The sequence below is a fragment of the Sycon ciliatum genome, chromosome 2, assembly GCF_964019385.1.
Source record: "Sycon ciliatum chromosome 2, ocSycCili1.1, whole genome shotgun sequence".
Lineage (NCBI taxonomy): Eukaryota > Metazoa > Porifera > Calcarea > Leucosolenida > Sycettidae > Sycon > Sycon ciliatum.
In genome coordinates, this window is record NC_088644.1 from 48714815 (window position 1) to 48734501 (window position 19687).

Here is a 19687-nt window from a genome sequence, read left to right on the forward strand (position 1 = left end):
TTCGCTATCGCGTCCCACTCGGCGAGGCTTGATCTTGTCCTGGCTGGATCTGGTCGCATGCACCTACGCACCGCCGGTACTTTCTCTCACCCTCTCTCTCTCTCTCTCTCTCCGCTTTTAGCACAATGTCATAATTATTATTCGTAGGTAGTGTCCCAATTTATTATGTTTCATCGACGTAACGTTCTAACTTCTCACACAGTCCGTACGTGTATGTGTATGGATGTTGGCTAGCATTTCGAGTAAGCAGAGTCCGCCGCTGTATATTCCCAATATCCGTCGTCTCTTATTGTTGTTATGTTCCCTACATAGTGCAGTCGTATAGATTCGTTCTGGTTTTTCGCCATGACTATTTGTTTGTTTCGTTTTGTTTGATACCCCGTTATACCAGTAACCGCTGTCGTGGTGTTGTGCAGCGTTCTCTTGTGATTCTCCTGCTTTGGCGTATCCTGGATTTCGTTCTCCCTGACCCCGTGTCGGTCCATCCGTGTCTGTCTAGAACAAATTATGTGTGAGATCTGAAACAAAGTGTTCTGTGTCGTGTAGTGCGGCGGCGAAGCAGAAGTGGCGCAGTGCGTGTGTACGTGTGTGCGTGCATGTGTGCGTGCCCGCGTGTGTGTGTTAGGGCCAGGGGTGTGTTTTTGAATCACTCAGGAGTGAACTGTGGTACTCGACATAACGACGTAGATCTACGAAAGACGCATTGGTGCAGCAGCAGTACTGTGCAGTAGTACTGTGCAGCAGTACTGTGCAGTAGTACTGTGCAGTAGTACTGTGCAGTAGTACTGTGCAGTAGTACTGTGCAGTAGTACTGTGCAGTAGTACTGTGCAGTAGTACTGTGCAGTAGTACTGTGCAGTAGTACTGTGCAGTAGTAATCATTGACCTGAGAAATCTGGTACATTTACTTGAACTACGAGTAATTCATTGTCCGTCTTCATTGTCCGTCTTCATTGTCCGTCTTCATTGTCCGTCTTCATTGTCCGTCTTCATTGTCCTTCCCATTGTGCAGACATTTCCGACGATTGTGCACTCCCTCCCATCCATGCATGCACAACATCTGTACGCACCTGTCCAGTGTTGCTGGGAATTATTTTTCTCTCTCCCTCTCTTTTTCTCTCTCTCTCTCTCTCTCTCTCTCTCTCTCTCTCTCTCTCTCTCTCTCTCTCTCTCTCTCTCTCTCTCTCTCTCTCTCTCTCTCTCTCCTCTCTCCTCTCTCTCTCTCTCTCTCTCTCTCTCTCTCTCTCTCTCTCTCTCTCTCTCTCTCTCTCTCTCTCTCTCTCTCTCTCTCTCTCTCTCTCTCTCTCTCTCTCTCTCTCTCTCTCTCTCTCTCTCTCTCTCTCTCTCTCTCTCTCTCTCTCTCTCTCTCTCTCTCTCTCTCTCTCTCTCTCTCTCTCTCTCTCTCTCTCTCTCTCTCTCTCTCCTTCACATTTGGATCCCTGTCTTCGTGCCTAGCTGTGTTCAAACTGCTACTGTTTTGTCCCTAGCAATCATTGAATGCAAGGTCATGTAGTATGTTCTATGAAAGCATTCGCACGGCATGCAGAAAGGAGGAGTCAGGACCTATGCAAGTCTCTTCTGTGCGTCACAACATGCGTTTGTCACAAAGTGACCCTCTTTACACGGTACAGTGTAATGAGTATGTACTAGGATCTGCTACAGAAAGAAAATGAAGTGCCTGGTGGGGCCGTGGGCTGTGGAATGCATACAAACAGCTAATCACTGTACAATTAGTACACGTCTCTACAGAGCAGACTCTGAGAAGTTTTGAGCGCCAGGCCAGGTCTGTCGTTGACAGTACAATCTGTGCAATGACTTTATTTGGTATTGCTTGACACGTCGTCTTCGGGGCTCTTGGCAATCAGATGCCAAAACACATGTCAGTCGTTGACGGGGCATAAAAGCGACACACCTCACGTTCTCCTTCACGACGCTTGTCCGTGGGTGTGTCCACTATAGTACTATTCAGTAAAGACAGTCTAGTGCAGTGCTGGCAACTGAAATCCGACCCCCTGAGCGTTGGGTTCGCATTCTTTGCGATGTGAGCGCACCGCTCAGGCCGGGTCGGATTTCAGTTGCCAGCACTGCACTGTACTGTACTCGTTGTGCGGAGTATCGCGTGATCGCGAGTGCCCACTTTGCCCAGACAGTAGTGCGAGCACTTGCCCTTTCACCGGACTTGACAGTCGAGTCTGCAGACGTAGGCTGCCAATGACATTGGTGTCATTATGTTCTTGGCCTACAACTATTACATGTATGCTGGCCGAAGCAAACACAGCATAAGTACATGTACATGTATGTTGCCAGGTGATTTGTATTGAAAATTGTTTAAAAAAATAGCAGACCGGTTCTATTCTTGTAGCCCTGCAATCCTCAAACTCACTACGTTCTCAAAAGTTGCGATCCATTTTACATTGACAATGACAGTCCTTGTTTCGGAAAAATTACCTGATCATCGCTCAGTGATCATCCGGCTTCTCAGTGAGTGCGTTCGATTACACACTTGAATCGATTCAAGTGCATTCAAGTCGTTCGATTTTCATGTCATGAGCCCTGGAATCGATTCGGAATCCATTCACTCTATTCACATGGGGTGATGTGAATAGCGCGAATCGATTCATGAATCGATTCGTGAATCGATTCGCGTGCATAATCGAACGCACTCATCAGCTCACTGGACCCTGCGCATGGTCAGTCTGAGTTCCGCTCACGTCATTGCTTTTTGAACTTTACAATCTGCCATTCCAGCATCATCATTCTAAAATTTAAAAAGCCGTCAAGGGTTATACTGCAGCGCTCACCAGCGGAGAAAGGAGAAATCCTGACGACGGTTGTGACGAATAGGCTCCGGAAAAACTGCTCGCCCAGTGCGGTGGTGGGAAATCTGCCACACCGTCACCACTACCGACTGCACAGTGGCAGGTGATTTTGCTTGGGTGATTGGAACAGCCAGAGTTTGAATCTGCAATCTACAATCATGTGTCATGTACTGTACGCGTTGAAAGTGTGACGAGTCTAAAGATTAAAGGGGAAGTTAAAAATTTCACCAGTTGTAGTCTTCGGGGTGCTGAGTCGAATGGTCTTGGTCCAAGAAAGCTGAGCCGCTCCCTTCCTACTTGAATCCCAATCGAACTCGCGCACTTCCACTGAAACTGGGTGACTGCGCCCTACTAGATGGGGATTTGTATGCAAAATGTCACTAAAAGCGCCATTTCGTTCTTATAAAAGCACGGATGACCGCGATTGGCCCATATGTTGTAGTCTTTTGGACGCTGAGTCGACTGGTTTTGGTCCGAAAAGTAGGGGTGCGCGGATTATGCTCGCATGCAACCGATATTATGCTTTTGGGCATTTCCCGCGGAACTTCGAAAGTATTCTCCCAAAACATCGAAAAAATTCTCCAGAATTTCCCCCCCCCCCCCCAAAAAGACCCCCAGCACGAACCGTGCTTTGCGGATGCTCTTTCGTATGCAAAATGGACTGTCAGGCACGTGATCACTGCATGCATGATCTACACTCTACACTACCGGTACTAGATATGACTGACTGTACACAGCTACTACAATGTACACTACTACTGTACATGTATGTCGTGTCCGGGTATTGCTGCATGTAATGTACGTGCGTCCATGGATGCGCTGCGCGCTTGTTCTCTGGCAGATCAAAATTGACAGAATTCCCCCAAAACTCTTCTGAAGGTCAATGGATCTGACAAAAGATCGATAGAATTCCCCTAAAATTCCCAACATTTTCTCGACGATAGTATTCCCAAATTATTCCGCGAATAATCCGCGCACCCCTACCGAAAAGGCTGCGATGCAGCGTTCCTCCTTTATTCCCAATCGAGCATGGTTGAACAAGCGGTCACGTGCTCCTGCGTACACCAGTCACCTGGTCACCGTGCCTGCAGGGTACAACTTACTAGCCTGTTTGACCTTTTTTGGGTGCAGTCCTGTCACTCGAGTTGAACTCGAGTTGAACCTTGGTGTGAAAGTTGTCGCCTGCTGGCGTGGTGACCAGGTGATTTGGGCACCCAGGAGCACGTGACCGCTTGTTCAACCATGTTCGATTGGGAATAAGGGCCGAACGCTGCATCGCAGCCTTTTCGGACCAAAACCAATCGACTCAGCGTCCAAAAGACTACAACATATGGGCCAATCGCGGTCATCCGTGCTTTTATAAGAACGAAACGGCGCTTTCAGTGACATTTTGCATACAAATCCCCATCTAGTAGGGCGCAGTCACCCAGTTTCGGTGGAAGTGCGCGAGTTCGATTGGGATTCAAGTAGGAAGGGAGCGTCTCAGCTTTCTCGGACCAAGACCATTCGACTCAGCACCCCGAAGACTACAACTGGTGAAATTTTGATTTTTGCCTTAACTTCCCCTTTAACGATGTGCACACATAGGCTCGGATGGAGAGCCAAGGATTAATTGTAGTAAAGAAAAGGGCCAAGGAACTACAAGTTCCGCTACTGTCTTGGTTGTACTCACCTGCCTCACCTAGAATGTCATCACTCTAATAAGTCTAACTTAGAAAAAGTTCTTTTTTTTACCTTCCCAAGCTGGAAGGCTGTTGGCATGCGCATCCAAGACTAGGCTAGAGCTGATAGCCAGTTAGTTGTACTGTAGACCGTCAGTACCGTTGGTCAGTTTCGTGCGATGTTTACTAGTATCGCATGAGCTGATTGTCAACTAACTGTTGGTGTTAGTGGGCATGATGGCGTAACTTGTAGTTCCTTGGGTTCCTTGGTCCTTTTCTTTACTATAGTCTAGATTTGCGAGCAATTCTCACTTAGCAAAGTTTAACGACCCTGCCATCACACACCTGTCTTCTACTTCGAAGTATTACTCTAGTACAGGGCCAGGGGAGAGAAGGAATTAATGATGGATTCTTCCTCGTTAAAACGCTAGACTATTTAAAATCCATGAATTTCCCATCAAGTGACCGAGACAGGACAAGGACGAACCAGCTACCTTACGCTCAGGTGGTAGAACGATTCCGGCTGCCGTATTTGGCTGACAACAGTATGCAGGATTGTATTGGCGGGAAATGCTGCTGTGCCGGTGAACAACATAAACAAGTCATGTGACGGTAGCTAACACGTCGTGTATAGTGTTCTACATACCGTAGGCACACAGACACACGCACACAGACACACGCACACAGACACACGCACACAGACACACGCACACAGACACACGCACACAGACACACGCACACAGACACACGCACACAGACACACGCACACAGACACACGCACACAGACACACGCACACAGACACACGCACACAGACACACGCACACAGACACACGCACACAGACACACGCACACAGACACACGCACACAGACACACGCACACAGACACACGCACACAGACACACGCACACAGACACACGCACATACACGTGATAACACACACAGTGAAAGAGTGGACTCCGCAGCAGGCAATTCAGTGGATCACAGTACAACTGGTTGTCAGCAAAAATATCGGAACATCGGAATGCGGGCGCGTGTAGTTCAAAGGACCTTGTTAACGCGCGAGTGATTTGTTTGTGCGCACGTCACACTATGTACATCACCGAGAGCCAGCCCGGGTGCTCAGAGTAAAGCAAAACAGCATCCACAGCTTGCACAGAGTACGCACACACGCGCGCACACACACACACACACATACACACTCACACCCTGCACGGACTTGTGCTGAGTTCACGCGTCATCGCAGACAAGCGCGCAGGCAGTGACACGTGCCGTAGTCCACCGTATATACATGGCACATCCTAACACTGAGCTTCGGCACAGCCGACGCTTTGGCCATGCGGCATCCCGTACTTCAAGAAACAAACGGCAGGGAGAGAACAGCCCACCATCGGTAGTATTTTACGACCGACGTGTCAAGATGGACTATTGGTCTCCACATGGGCCAGAGAGGATGTGTCCAAGCGATCCTTGGGCGGCAGAAGAGCATTCAGTTCCTCCACCATGGCCGTGCATTTCGCCATCTTGTCCTCGACTTGGGACACCATGCGCGACAGATCATTCACTGCACGTAAAGTATTAAAAACAAAACACAAGTATACTCATACAAAAGATGTTGCAACATCGGCGGTGAATAGTGAAGAAAGTGCCTGCTCTGAACGTCAGAGCTCGCGCTTCCTACCGACTGACTTTGGATTGGATTGGATTTTTATTTATAGTGGTGACTATAACAGACAATTGCCTAATAACAATAGACCCACTCGAGGGAAAGATGCAAAAAGATATGAATAATTAATATAATAATAGACTACCGGTATTGGATAGGTGATCATGTTCGCATTTTGCATAGCTGAAAGTCATAATTACTAGCGTGAAAAAGCAAGGCATTGGGGTAACAGACTTGACACTTGACTGACTCACGACTGCGCCTGGAGCACACGAGAAGCTCGCCGAACCTCTCGGAGCAGAAATTCCATTAGCCTACTCAAGCTCACCTGACGAGGGGTGAATTCCCCGACACATTGTGTATTGAGCAGGGAGCGGTGCTTTCTTGCAGGTTTGCCGAGTGGAAGGTTAAGCGGGCTTCTCGTGTGCTCCAGACCCAGTTGTGAGTCAGTCAAGTGTCAAGTCAGTCAGCAGGAAGCGCGAGCTCCGACGTTCGGAGCAGACACTTTCTACAAGTATACACATACAGTCTGTATCGGCTATAGCGTACCCTTTTGATTTCCGTGATTTTATCACTATAACCGATGCATCACTATATGCGATACGATCGATTTCTTTTTTCTTTTTTTTCGATCGACACATGAAAGGCAAGGAAATACTTCCAGCATGGCGTTTTGACAAATAAGCCTGCTGCATAGTTGACAGTGCCCGCATTTCCTTAAAAAAATTCTGTTATGTACATGCACATGTATCACTATAAAAATAAGCAACGTGAAGAAAGTAAAAATAAAAAATAAAAAAATAATATAGTGTGTTACGCATGTTTTGATTCTTTTTTGCCATCATACTATCCGATATATCATTACATCCGATAATATTGGTTATAGTGATATTTGTACTGGATAAAATACGTTTTGCTTTTGATATTTCGTACCAATATCACTGTAGCCGATATATTCTTATATCCGGTCACTCTATAGCCGATACAGACTGTACCTCTCTTATCCAGACCTCAAAGTTAAGTGCACATTGGTCTATCGGGCACCCTGTGCGTGAGTTTTAGTGGAAATATGACAACTCTTTTGTAACTTTTAGTGGAAATAGTGACGTCATGTGCCACATCTCTGGCCCTTCCGCACTGAAGAGCACTTCGAAATACACGTATGTGCTTCAGAGTTAGGGACATTTCAAAGTTATGGGCAGTGCCTGGATATGGGTACACTATTATGGATGTGCAATCGACCGCCACTATTCAGCCTGGTCTACACCACACAGCTATGAAGTGGCTTCACACCCCCCCCCCCCCCCACACACACACGGACACACACACACACACGGACACACACACGCTGATAAAAGAGATGTCCCCCCATTATCTCCAGTGCCACTACACAGTACACAGTACAGCGTACCTGCGCGTAGCTGCGGTGCCACTCTGCTGATGGCCTGGTGTCTCATCACCATGGACTGAAACACAGCCGCCGTCATCTGCTCCATGTCACGAATACGTCGGCTTAGATAGTCCTAGAAAATACCAACAACAACAACAACAACAACAACAACATCTCTCTTATTGGCTACAGGCCATCGTGAGAATAAAAGATTTCAAACATGACACAACAGCACACATCGGTTTAGCAAGAGAGCTACAGTTGCGCTCACTGAAATCCGACCTTAAAGTGCAAAACCGACGCCCTGGACCAGTTCAGATTACATCACTGTATTTGTACATGTGTAAGTCCAGCAGCATTCATACCATTTCCAGGGTGTCGCGGGCCGTGCTACTTTAGGGCGCCGAACATGCACTCTGAGTCGGATTTCACCGAGCGCAACTGTAGCTCCGGCCCCTTAGCTATGCTTGTCATCACACCGTGATCACTCTAGGGCAGGGTAGCATGTGCACAAACCAAAGTCATGTTTCGTGTGCAGATTCACTCGACGTGAACATGAACTCGCCCACGTGTGCTTACACATCAGACGTGTGGCTGGACCGGTTGGGGGATTCCCCACCCAATCCAGCGGCAGCCACATAAGCAACAGTAGAATATCCACTGATGGGCGGCCTTGTACAGGGTATTATGCGCGGCGCTTTTCCGTATTGCTTGGCAATAGGGCTTGAAAATGATGACGTCAGAAGTCAAAATCTAACGACAAATAACGACCATTGGATCCACTTGGGTCCATACACGTTTGGATGGTTTTCCTTCGCCGCATCGCGACACATCCACCGGTATGTGTGGGTCCATGACCGGGAGTGCCTAACCCAATCACTACCGCCAGGAGAGGAATGCCAGTGCATACAGTGGTGTGATGTGCCAGCATCATCAGTATGCAATTGCGCGAGCGCATGTTCTCATAGAGTGAATATTCAAGTGAATCTTAACCCAATGTGTACTGCAGTACTGTGGGTCGCCGAAGAACTGGGGGTCAGCCTCCTAGCCTAGACCGTTCTTATTTTCATGTATTGCAGTCTACACGCAGCTGAGTTTAGTGTGTATAGTATACAATGGTATGCTGTGCTTGATGAAATACCAGCCTGATCGTTTTTCGGCGCTCCGTTCTTCGGCGCCCAGCAGTGCTGGCACCCCGGAGAAACATGCCAGGCGCTGGTGAGTCCAACATGGCCGGATTTTGATCAGCTGCCCCGGGCACACTGACCTGGTTATCCGCTACGGCCACGGCGCATTCCCGTAGGTGAGACTGGTAGCGCAGACACAGGCCGAGAACTTGCTTGTCGTTCAGTTGATCTGTAATATACCCGCAGCGCACGCGTGTGTGAACATGTACACATGTGCACGTGCACACACACACACACATATGCACACATATGCACACACGAGCGCATACACATACACACACACTTGCACACACACACACACACACACACACACACATACACACAAAAACACACACACACATTTGCTAGGTCACTATATCCCATCACTGGGAATGAATAAAAAAGACAGCCATTCCTTGACCAGACTCCCAGTCTTGTATTCGAACGGAAGCACACATCTGGTCGCCAAAGAATGGGGGGGGGGGGGTCAGTCTCCTAGCCTAGAGCGTTCTTATTTTCATGTATTGCAGCCAATGCTCAGTTGAGCCACCGTGTATACATTCAACTGATATGCTGTGCTTGGTGAAATTCTAGCCTGGTCGTTCTTCGGCCCGCCAACAGCACTGTACGGCCTGCCGCCTTACCTAGCTCTCCCAGGTCACGGGTATTGGCTACGTTGAGAGAGGAGCGAACAAGTGGATAAAACTGCACAGAAAACACACACACACAGGACATCAGAAAACGAAAAACTATGAATGCATCCTCCGACTTATATACAAGCATGGTGCACCGGTCTTGTGTCTGCCAGTTCATGACTGCAAACAGGCACTAGTCTTGTGTCTGCCAGTGCATGACTGCAAACAGGCACTAGTCTTGTGCCTGCCAGTGCATGACTGCAAACAGGCACTAGTCTTGTGTCTGCCAGTGCATGACTGCAAACAGGCACTAGTCTTGTGTCTGCCAGTGCATGACTGCAAACAGGCACTAAGTCTTGTGTCTGCCAGTGCATGACTGCAAACAGGCACTAGTCTTGTGTCTGCCAGTGCATGATTGCAAACAGGCACTAGTCTTGTGTCTGCCAGTGCATGACTGCAAACAGGCACTAGTCTTGTGTCTGCCAGTGCATGACTGCAAACAGGCACTAGTCTTGTGTCTGCCAGTGCATGACTGCAAACAGGCACTAGTCTTGTGTCTGCCAGTGCATGACTGCAAACAGGCACTAGTCTTGTGTCTGCCAGCGCATGACTGCATACAGGCACGTTGTATATTATTTTGACTGTGAAGCATCTATGTATCCCTATGTTCATTCCAACATGGAGTATTCAACTTGGTTACTATACCATAGAGCATGCCGCCAGTACACTCCCTACACACTACACACCAGTAGAGACACAAACGCATAGGCCCAAGGGTGCTTTAAGGTCTGCACAGCACTAACAGTCTCTTGAAGAGCACCCATTCCGTCTAGAGAACGTGTACAGATGACATCATGATGACATCACGATGACATCGTGTGTACGCAGTGTCTACGCAGAATGTGCAGGCAACCGCGGACTCCTGGAGCTTACATTCCCTTGGTAACGCTTGCAGTCACAGTGCAGTGCCGTGCGTTTAGTTGCTGTAAAACGGCTCATTTTAGCGCCGGTGGCATTTCAGCAATTTTAGCGTTTTGCCGCTCTAATCGAAATTTCACATGTACAATACAGTAAGTGTACTAGCCATACCTTTTTTTAAATCTCTGAAACTCGGATCGCTACAATATTTCATCATGAATTGGTCCTGATTCAGAAAACGTAAAAAAAATTGTATTAACCACTAAAATTACCGTATTTCCCCGAATACAAGTCGCACCTTTTTACACTAAAGTTAAAACTTCAAAGGGCAAAGAAGGAGATGCGACTTACAATCGAGAGTGACATGCTACTTATATGCATGTATTGAAACAATGTGGTTCAAACCTCAAAGTGTGGGTGCGACTTATAATCGAGTGCGCCTTACAATCGGGAAAATACGGTAGTCATTCTAGAGTAAAGACGTACCAGAGGTGTCTGTTCCAGCTTTGTCAGGTATGTTTCCCGTTCTTGAGGCTTAGCGGCAAGTGGATCACTCCGCACCACCACAATATCACCTGGTAAGGTCTGCAGTGATGACACCAACAAACACACGCACAGACGCGTACACAAACGCAAGCACAGACGCGTACACAAATGTACGCACAGGCACGTACACAAACGCACACACAGGCACATACTCCAATGCACGTACAGGCACGTACACAGCCGCACGCACATGCACGTACACAAACACATAGGTACACACGTGTGTGTCTCAGCCGACGATATGATTGACGCAACGTGCACAGTGCGCTGCACATCCATGCCAGGTCAAACTGGCATTCAAGGTTGCATCACATGACCCGTCGGAATGGATTTTGCACACTACTATCATGCCCACATTTAGGCCGTGATCGTTTGGTCGGACCCAGATCCAGATCCGTCGGATCCACTGGATCTGTAGTGGTCGATTGGTCGGGTCCAGATCCAGATCCGTCGGATCCACTGGATCTGTAGTGGCCGATTGGTCGGGTCCAGATCCAGATCCTTCGGATTGGGATCCGAGCAACCCTACCCCGGGAGCAGGGTTGACCGGACCCATCGGATCCAATGTGACCTTTGTGCGAATATGGCGGGTAAAAATCTTTTTTTTACTCATTGTCGCACACACCCACGCGGATCAAGATACAGTTCGCTCGTAGCATTCCGTATATGCACTTTCATTTTCTTGTTCTGATTTTAAAATCGAGATGGGCAGAAGAGAAGAGGAAAAAGCTTTCATTTTCGTTCAGTCCTTTCCTTTTCCGACTCTGTTTGCTTGCATTTTACTCTTCATGTCTTGTCCGACACCCACTGGAGCGGGCCGTTGGCCTGGATTTCAGTGGAGCAAGCGACAGACCATGGAACTAATAGCAGCAAGATCGGACAATGACCATCTATCTCAAGATGTAAATTGGTGTAAAAGAAGTGTGTGGGTGAGGATTGCAGAAAGGATTGCACGTGCGTTTCCAGATGAAGTGTTGCTACCCACCACTGAACAGTGCGAAAACAGGTGGAACAGCCTGATGAAAGTTTATATAGCGTACATGGACAGCCAGCAAAAGACCGGGAGTGCACGAAAGCCTCCCCCGCCGTTCGTCGACGACATGAACAATGCGTTTGGTTGGAAGCCGAGCATCGCGCCCGTATGCATTGGTGGTTCTCCAGTCCCGAACCAGGCTTCAAAGCGACCTGCAGTCTCGACAAGTTTGGGGTCAGATGAGGAAAGTGAGAGTGATGGCGAGGAGGTGGCCGTAGTTGCTCCCCAGGCACAACTACCAGTACCACCTGAAGTACCAACAGCAGCGGTACTTGATACAGCACTGCATGTTTCCTCCTCTTCACTTTCAGCTGCATCTGTCACATTGCAGACCCACATCAACAAAGTTGTCAATTGGATGACGCTCTGGAAGCTGAAGCTAAACGCATCTAAAACCGCTATTCTCTGCTTTCCTCCTCGTCCCAATAGTGACTTGTCTGTATTAAGTCCCTCGCCTTTCACGTTCCCTGATGACCGTACCTGTCTCTCAATAGTCGATCAGCACAAACACCTTGGGATTATCCTGGATCAGCATCTGTCCTTTGATCCCCACATTACGTACCTGGAGAAACGAGCAAGTTCTATTGTTGGCTTCCTCTCCTCTCACTTATCTCATTTCCCCCGTGATTGCCGTTTAATGCTGTATAAATACTATGTTCTGCCTGTATTTGACTACTGTTCCTCCATTTGGGCTGGCATCAGCATATCGCTCACGAATTGTCTCGAAGTCACACATCGTCGCTTAATTCGCGCTGTCTTTGCTATCCCCCGTTTGACGCCCTCTCATACTGTCTATGCTATCGCATCCAGCTGCCCTCTCTCTAACAGGCTCAGACTTTCATCATGTAAACTAATTCATAAAATTCGTCTTGGTCTTGCCCCACCTCACGTTTTATCCCAGCTTAACTGGTTTCATCAGTCCTCAGCTACCCGAAACTCTCTCTCTCTCTGCTTCCCTATCTCTCGCACAGCCACTCTTCTGAAGTCCCCTCTATTTTTGGCATATACACATTGGTCGTTGCTGTCACAGGACCTCAACACTTGCCAAATACTTTCCACTTTTGCTACTTTACTTCGCTAGGTATTCACTTGTTCTGGGCCACTGTGTAATTCGCATCTCTTGAGTTATCTTCTTTCTTTCTTCTTTCTTATACATGTATGTCTACTACTTTTCTTTTGTTGATTTGGCCTTGGCTGGCTGTCACCCCTCTCTCATTCAATATTGGCATTGCTTGCCACGAGATGATGATGCAATAATAATAATAATAATAACAACACACAAAGGCACACAATGAAAACCTTGGCAAATTAATTCCGTTGTGACTCAGAGTTTCATGGCTGAACCAATCATCAGACAACGATTGTTTCAGCCATGAAACTCTGAGTCACAACGGAATTAATTTGCCAAGGTTTTCATTGTGTGCTTTTGTGTACGCCGCTCTGCCTGAATCAGGCATTGAGCACTCTTGCAGAACCAAAGCATATTGCCTCTGTAATAATAATAATAATAATTTTTCTGTCGTTTTTCCTGTTCGCTTTCGGGCCATGCTGTGAGTTTGTACTTCGTCTTGTTTTCTCTTCTCTCTCTCTCCTGGAGATCTCAAAAGGTAACCAGCAGCTTTCGGCCTGTTTATCAATAGAGTAATTCCATCTCCATCTAACACGCTCTCTGGCCGACCTCACACACCAGCAGTATGACTCCAAGTTGCAGATACTGACAAACAGTGTTTGTCCTCCATGCAGCGCTGTTTCCACCACTACAGGTCTCATCAGTGAAGGTTGAGAATAATAAATGGCTAGAATTAATTTGAAAGCACGGTTTTACACATGTAAATAGAATGATTCTTTGTTGCCATCTTCAATAGCCCCGTCAAATAGTAGTAATAGGTTTTTCATTTGACCCGACGAAACAAAAACGAAACAAGACAACAACAACAAACAAGACAAGACTTGTCAGGCGTAATACTACTTGTATTCGTGGAGTGTGGCTGGTGAACTGTTCGTGCTGTGGTCTGCAAGCGTCGTGTGGTCTCGTCGGATCAAATGAAAAACCTATTACTAAATAGAATGAAATGAAGAAGCGTAATCCCGCGCATAGAGGTACGGTGAAACCTGTCTAAGACGACCGCTCAAGGGACCTTCAAAATGTGGTCTCTGTCACCAGGTGGTCGCCTTATCCAGGGTCAATTGACTGCACATAGCATCCCTTAGTCCTGGTCTCAGTGGTCTTTTGGGACAGGTGGTCGCCTTATCCGAGTGGTCGCCTTGACAGGTTTTACTGTAACAGACATGCTATGTGCTAACACGCATACAATGATGTAGCCGATCAGAACTAACAACAGGCATGATGAGCTAGGCAAAAACAGCATAGCGTACGGCCCTGAGCTTTCAAGCTCTCTCGTTAGGCCCCAGGGTGGTACATGCATGTCCCGGGAATCACCTGTCATCACGTGTACAGACACGACCTGTGCCACCTTGGGTGCCTAAACCTCAACGCCACACTACCCACACAGGCTACAGACCATTTCAAAACTATAGACGCGTACCTAGGCAAAAACCGTTATGCCAGCATCTATACCACATAAAATCTGTGATCACTTTGTGCATAATGTTTTTCCAAATTGGGCGCCTGTTATAGAATCGTTTAGAAACTATAATTATGAGAGTAATTGTGGAGCGGACCTGAGCAATATTCCGAAAACTATTCTCAAAACGTTCCCGCCAAATTTGAAATATTTCAAAAACGCTACGCGTTTATAGTTTTGAAATGTACTGTAGCAGAACTTCAAGTACCGCACAAGCAGAAATATTCGTCTGGAATTTAATTTCGTCTTTTTCGTCCAAGGAGCTTTTGGACTAAATTAAACGCCGGACTAACGTCGATCTGTCCAGCTTTTCAATACACTCTTGTGATCCATGGACGAAATTTTCAACCGGGCGAACTCCCTTTCTTTGGAGTTGGACGAAATTATTGACCGACGAAATTTTCTGCCTGTACACAGTAAGTATCACCAGTAGAGATAGAAACATGACAGTAGAGAGGTTTTAAGATGCAAGTTATTTCTGACGTGACGCGAAAGTTCAGCTCGCGTTTTTCGGCTCGCGCGTCGAAAAACAACGCAAGTGACCCGCAGCTCACGTCGAAATTTGGAGTTTTACGCCAAATCGTGACGTAAAATTGCGCGTCACGTCGGAAGTAACGTGCATCTTAACCTCCCTACTGATAACGCTAGTGACTACCCACCTCACTGGGTCTAGAGTCTGTCTCATCGATAATCGCTTCCCTAGAATGAGAGCAGCACACAATCACAGGTAGAAAGAAACAAGATAAGAGGAGAAACACTGAGGTTGTTCATTGGCTAAAACTAGCCGAAAAGACTTGATGAAAGCCGGAGTGTGAAGCCAACGTATGGGTGTCTGCCATGGCGAAATACATGGATCACATCATCATTAATACATGGATCACATCATCATCAAATACCGTATTTCCCCGAATATAAGTCGCACTCAATTATAAGTCGCACCCCCATTTTCTGGTTTTAGCCATATTGATTTGATATATTGACTTCAGTAATAAGTCATGCTCGATTGCAAGTCGCACCCCCTTTTTTACCCTTGGAATTTAGTGTACAAAGGTGCGACTTATATTCGGGGAATTACGGTACATGGGTCACATCATCATCAAATACATGGATGACATCATCATCAAATACATAGATGACATCATCATCAAATACATAGATGACATCATCATCAAATACATAGATGACATCATCATCAAATACATGCTGCATGGTTTGCACATGTACTGTAGAATGGATTATTCTAGCGGGTAACATTTTAGCGTTTTCTGAATCTGGACCAATTCGCGATGAATTATTTTAGCGATCTGAGTGTCAGATGAAGTTGGTTGTTCCGTGTTCTAACTTTCGCTAAGGGGCCGTCCGTAAATATCGAGCTTTTTTCACCAAACGAATTATTTTAGTTTACACTCCCCCCCCCCTTTAGAACGTAAAAAAATGTTGACATACACGCATATACAACAAAAGTTGCAAGTGTGTCACTGCTTCAACGGCCATGTACATGTACTTGATTCAATGTTTTCTGAAACAAAATTGGTCAACCCCCTCCCACCCCATAACGAAATTACTTCATTTTGTGAAAAAGTTAATGGATGACCCCTAAAATCGCTAGAATATCACCGGCGCTAAAATGAGCCGCTCTACAATATCAGCTTACTGTGTCTGACGCTGCACGGAATAGGACGTGTACGGGATGTCACCTTCAGCCTGTTTACAGTTACACACACGCATATATACCCACACAAACACACACACAAGTGCCCGCACGCACATGCGCACACACGCACGCACACGCACGCACACACACACGCACACACACACACACACACACACACACACACACACACACACACATAAGTGACATAACGGTGAATAGGTCGATTGGGTACAGCAAAGAAATCAGTTGCAACATTGCAAGAAGAACAGCAAAGAATGCGGTTAAACGCCGACGCAGCTACTGTAACCGGAATATAGGCTACAGTCAACTTCGCTTATAACGACACTCAGCAGGGCATCAAAAAAGTGTCCTTATTCGCGAAGTGTCGTTATACCCGAAGTCTCATTACTGTAAACCGCCCAATATTCGCGTCAATATATTTTCACGATTTCTCAGAACCAGCGAGTTTGCGATGGCAAAAGTTTGCGCAGCACTGGGGCCACCTACATACACTCACTGTTGAAGTTTGATTTCACGCTGGTTAATATTCGCGATACGCACTTCTCGCGAAAATAGCGAACATTAATCCGCCGCGAATATCAGGCAATTTACAGTATATGTGTTACAGTTGGATGGAACTTTGCTCTGGGCATGGACATTCTGTCGTCATTCGCAAATTGTCGTTATATCCGCAGTCGTTATCAGCAAAGTTCACTGTACATGATAACATACTGTAAGTTGACAAATATTCAGCACATTCAAATTGCGGTCTCCCAGGGCTAAAACCCATTTCGGCCGCATCAAATTTTCGGCCTGTACTGCTGCCGCCTGTATACACTGTCACACTGAACCTAGCAAAATAAAATTTCGGCCGCAACAAATTTTTCGGCCAAACACGACCAGGCCGAAAATAGCTGAAAATAAATACGTGCCGAATATTTAGTGGACTTCCAGTACCCTGTGAACGCAGAACATAATTATTACGGTTCTCACCTGCTCAGCTGGCCTGGCCCGCGCCACCGGCTTACTCCCCTCCTGACCCTGAATGGACACACACGGCAGAACAGTGAGCAAACCATGAACATACTGATACCCTATTTTCTGGAGTACAAGCCACACTTTAATTAAACAACAGTACAGTCAAACCTGATGTAAGCGACCACCCCACGGTGCAAACAAAAGTGGTCGTTAAAGCCAGGTGGTCTTTAGAAGCAGGTCCCACAGTGTCTGTGTAGAACAGTTGGTGCATGGAAAAAACGGTCGTTAAGAGCAGGTGGTCGCTAAACCCAGAGGTCGCTTGCACCAGGTTTTACTGTAATTCACGCAAAAAAGCCGGTGCTCAACAAAGTACTTTATTTCCAATGGGAAAGTACTAAACTTTTCTAATTGTCCGTAAACTCCAACGCAGCCACTTACACATCTACAGTCCATGTCAAAACTATAGACGCGTACCTAGGCAAAAACCGTTATGCCAGCATCTATACCACATCAAATCTGTGATCACTTTGTGCATAATTTTTTCCAAATTGGGCGTCTGTTATCCAATCCTTTAGAAACTATATGAGAGTAATTGTGGAGCGATCCTGAGCAATATTCCGAAAACTATTCTCAAAAAGTTCCAGCCAAATTTGAAATATTTCAAAAACCCTACGCGTCTATAGTTTTGAAATGCACTGTAGTGTAATGTACATTTGAATTTGAATCGCAGTGAAGAGGCCGGTTTTGGAGTTTGGAATTGAGAAGTGAAGTTCCCTAAAAGGTACAGTACTAGTTTGTTACATCCAGAGTACTGTATGCCATCAGTCTACAGTGTCTGCTCTAGGATTTCAAACCAACCGGGTACACGTGTACCTGGCACAACTCTTGCAACCGGGTACACGTGTACCTGACACAACTCTTGCAACCGGGTACATGTGTACCTGGCACAACTCTTGCAACCGGGTCAGAGGCGGGTCAGAGGCGGGTCAGAGGCGGGTCAGAGGCGGGTCAGAGGCGGGTCAGAGGCGGGTCCGTTCAAGTGCGGCTACTGCAGGTACATCAGGGAGTTGTAAATATGTTATGACTCCCTGATTATTACTTCAAAATATATAATTCATTTTATTTATTTTACTGATGACGCATGTATTCCCAACCAGCTCACAAGTGACCCCGTGTTCTTTTTCCAAACGGGTCCAAGTACCCCCCCCCCCCCCCCCCCCCAACAGGGTTGTTGACCAGGCTGACCCGGTGGCTCTGGACCAACAAAGTTTATACTATGATGAGCAAATAGACGTAATGAACAGGATGAACAGGGTGAACAGGATGAACAGGATGAACAGGGTGAACAGGATGAACAGGATGGACAGGATGAACAGGATGAACAGGATGGACAGGATGAACAGGATGAACAGGGTGGACAGGATGAACAGGATGAACAGGATGAACAGGATGGACAGGATGAACAGGATGAACAGGGTGGACAGGGTGGACAGGGTGGACAGGATGAACAGGATGAACAGGGTGGACAGGGTGGACAGGATGGACAGGGTGGACAGGGTGGACAGGATGGACAGGATGAACAGGATGAACAGGATGAACAGGGTGGACAGGGTGGACAGGATGGACAGGGTGGACAGGGTGGACAGGGAGGACAGGGTGGACAGGATGGACAGGGTGGACAGGGTGGACAGGATGAACAGGATGGACAGGGTGGACAGGATGGACAGGATGGACAGGGTGGACAGGATGGACAGGGTGGACAGGGTGAACAGGGTGGACAGGGTGGACAGGGTGGACATGGTGAACAGGGTGGACAGGGTGGACAGGATGAACAGGATGAACAGGGTGGACAGGATGAACAGGATGAACAGGGTGAACAGGGTGGACGTCTGTATTTCGTGACAAACAATCGGGGTGCGGCTTACACTCCAGAAAATATGGTAGATATTTCTGTCATATTCCAGTCATGTGACAGGACTCTAAGTACTAGCAAGACTCTTGGTACTACATGCTACATGTGCAGTGAAACCTGGTTAGGAAGAACACTGATAAGACAAATGTTTGCCTAAGAAGAACTAGTATTCGTAACTGTAGTGGATAAAACCCTGTGTATTCACTGGGTAAAACATATGGATAAGAAGAACTCCCGTTATTGCGAACAAATATCATCGGTCCCTTGATGTTCGTCCTAAAGAGGTTTGACTGTAGTTGGTTATGTTCAGGGTACGTGTGATCATGAGTGAAGTTTCCCTGCACAGTGAAATGATCTCAGAGAGTGTGTTGGGGCCCTTCAATACATGGATTGCATTACTCCTCAATACAGTCATGTACTTCATTCAACATAGACACAGCACTGCCACCAATGACCGACGTCCTCACCATGCTCAGCAAGCAATTGTAGGAATTCCACGACAGTAATCCAACAGAAATTCAAGAAATATGGTCACAGGAAATCGTGCTCCCGGGTGCTCATGGCAGCGCAAGCAGTCCTCGCTTGGGCATCGCTCAGCTTTTCACTAGCGCTATCAGTATCAAGCTACAAAGAAGGGTGTTGATCGAGAATATTCGGAGAAACAATCAATGCTCATTAGTCATTACTGTTTCTCTGACTCGATCGACTGGTCTGTGGAGACTGGACT

General features: G+C 47.0%; 1 protein-coding gene across 1 annotated transcript; it reads right to left on the minus strand.

The window, feature by feature from the left end:
- Nucleotides 1-5435: 5435 nt before the first annotated feature.
- LOC135810311 (BLOC-1-related complex subunit 5-like) lies at nt 5436-19671 on the minus strand. The gene is made up of 9 exons (XM_065323799.1): nt 19428-19671; nt 17064-17111; nt 16071-16120; nt 15076-15115; nt 10739-10837; nt 9344-9404; nt 8801-8889; nt 7555-7666; nt 5436-6041 (listed from the first exon to the last, which is right to left on the minus strand). The coding sequence occupies exons 1-9, from the start codon at nt 19428-19430 to the stop codon at nt 5893-5895; spliced, it is 651 nt and encodes a 216-aa protein (XP_065179871.1). The 5' UTR covers nt 19431-19671; the 3' UTR covers nt 5436-5892.
- Nucleotides 19672-19687: the final 16 nt, after the last annotated feature.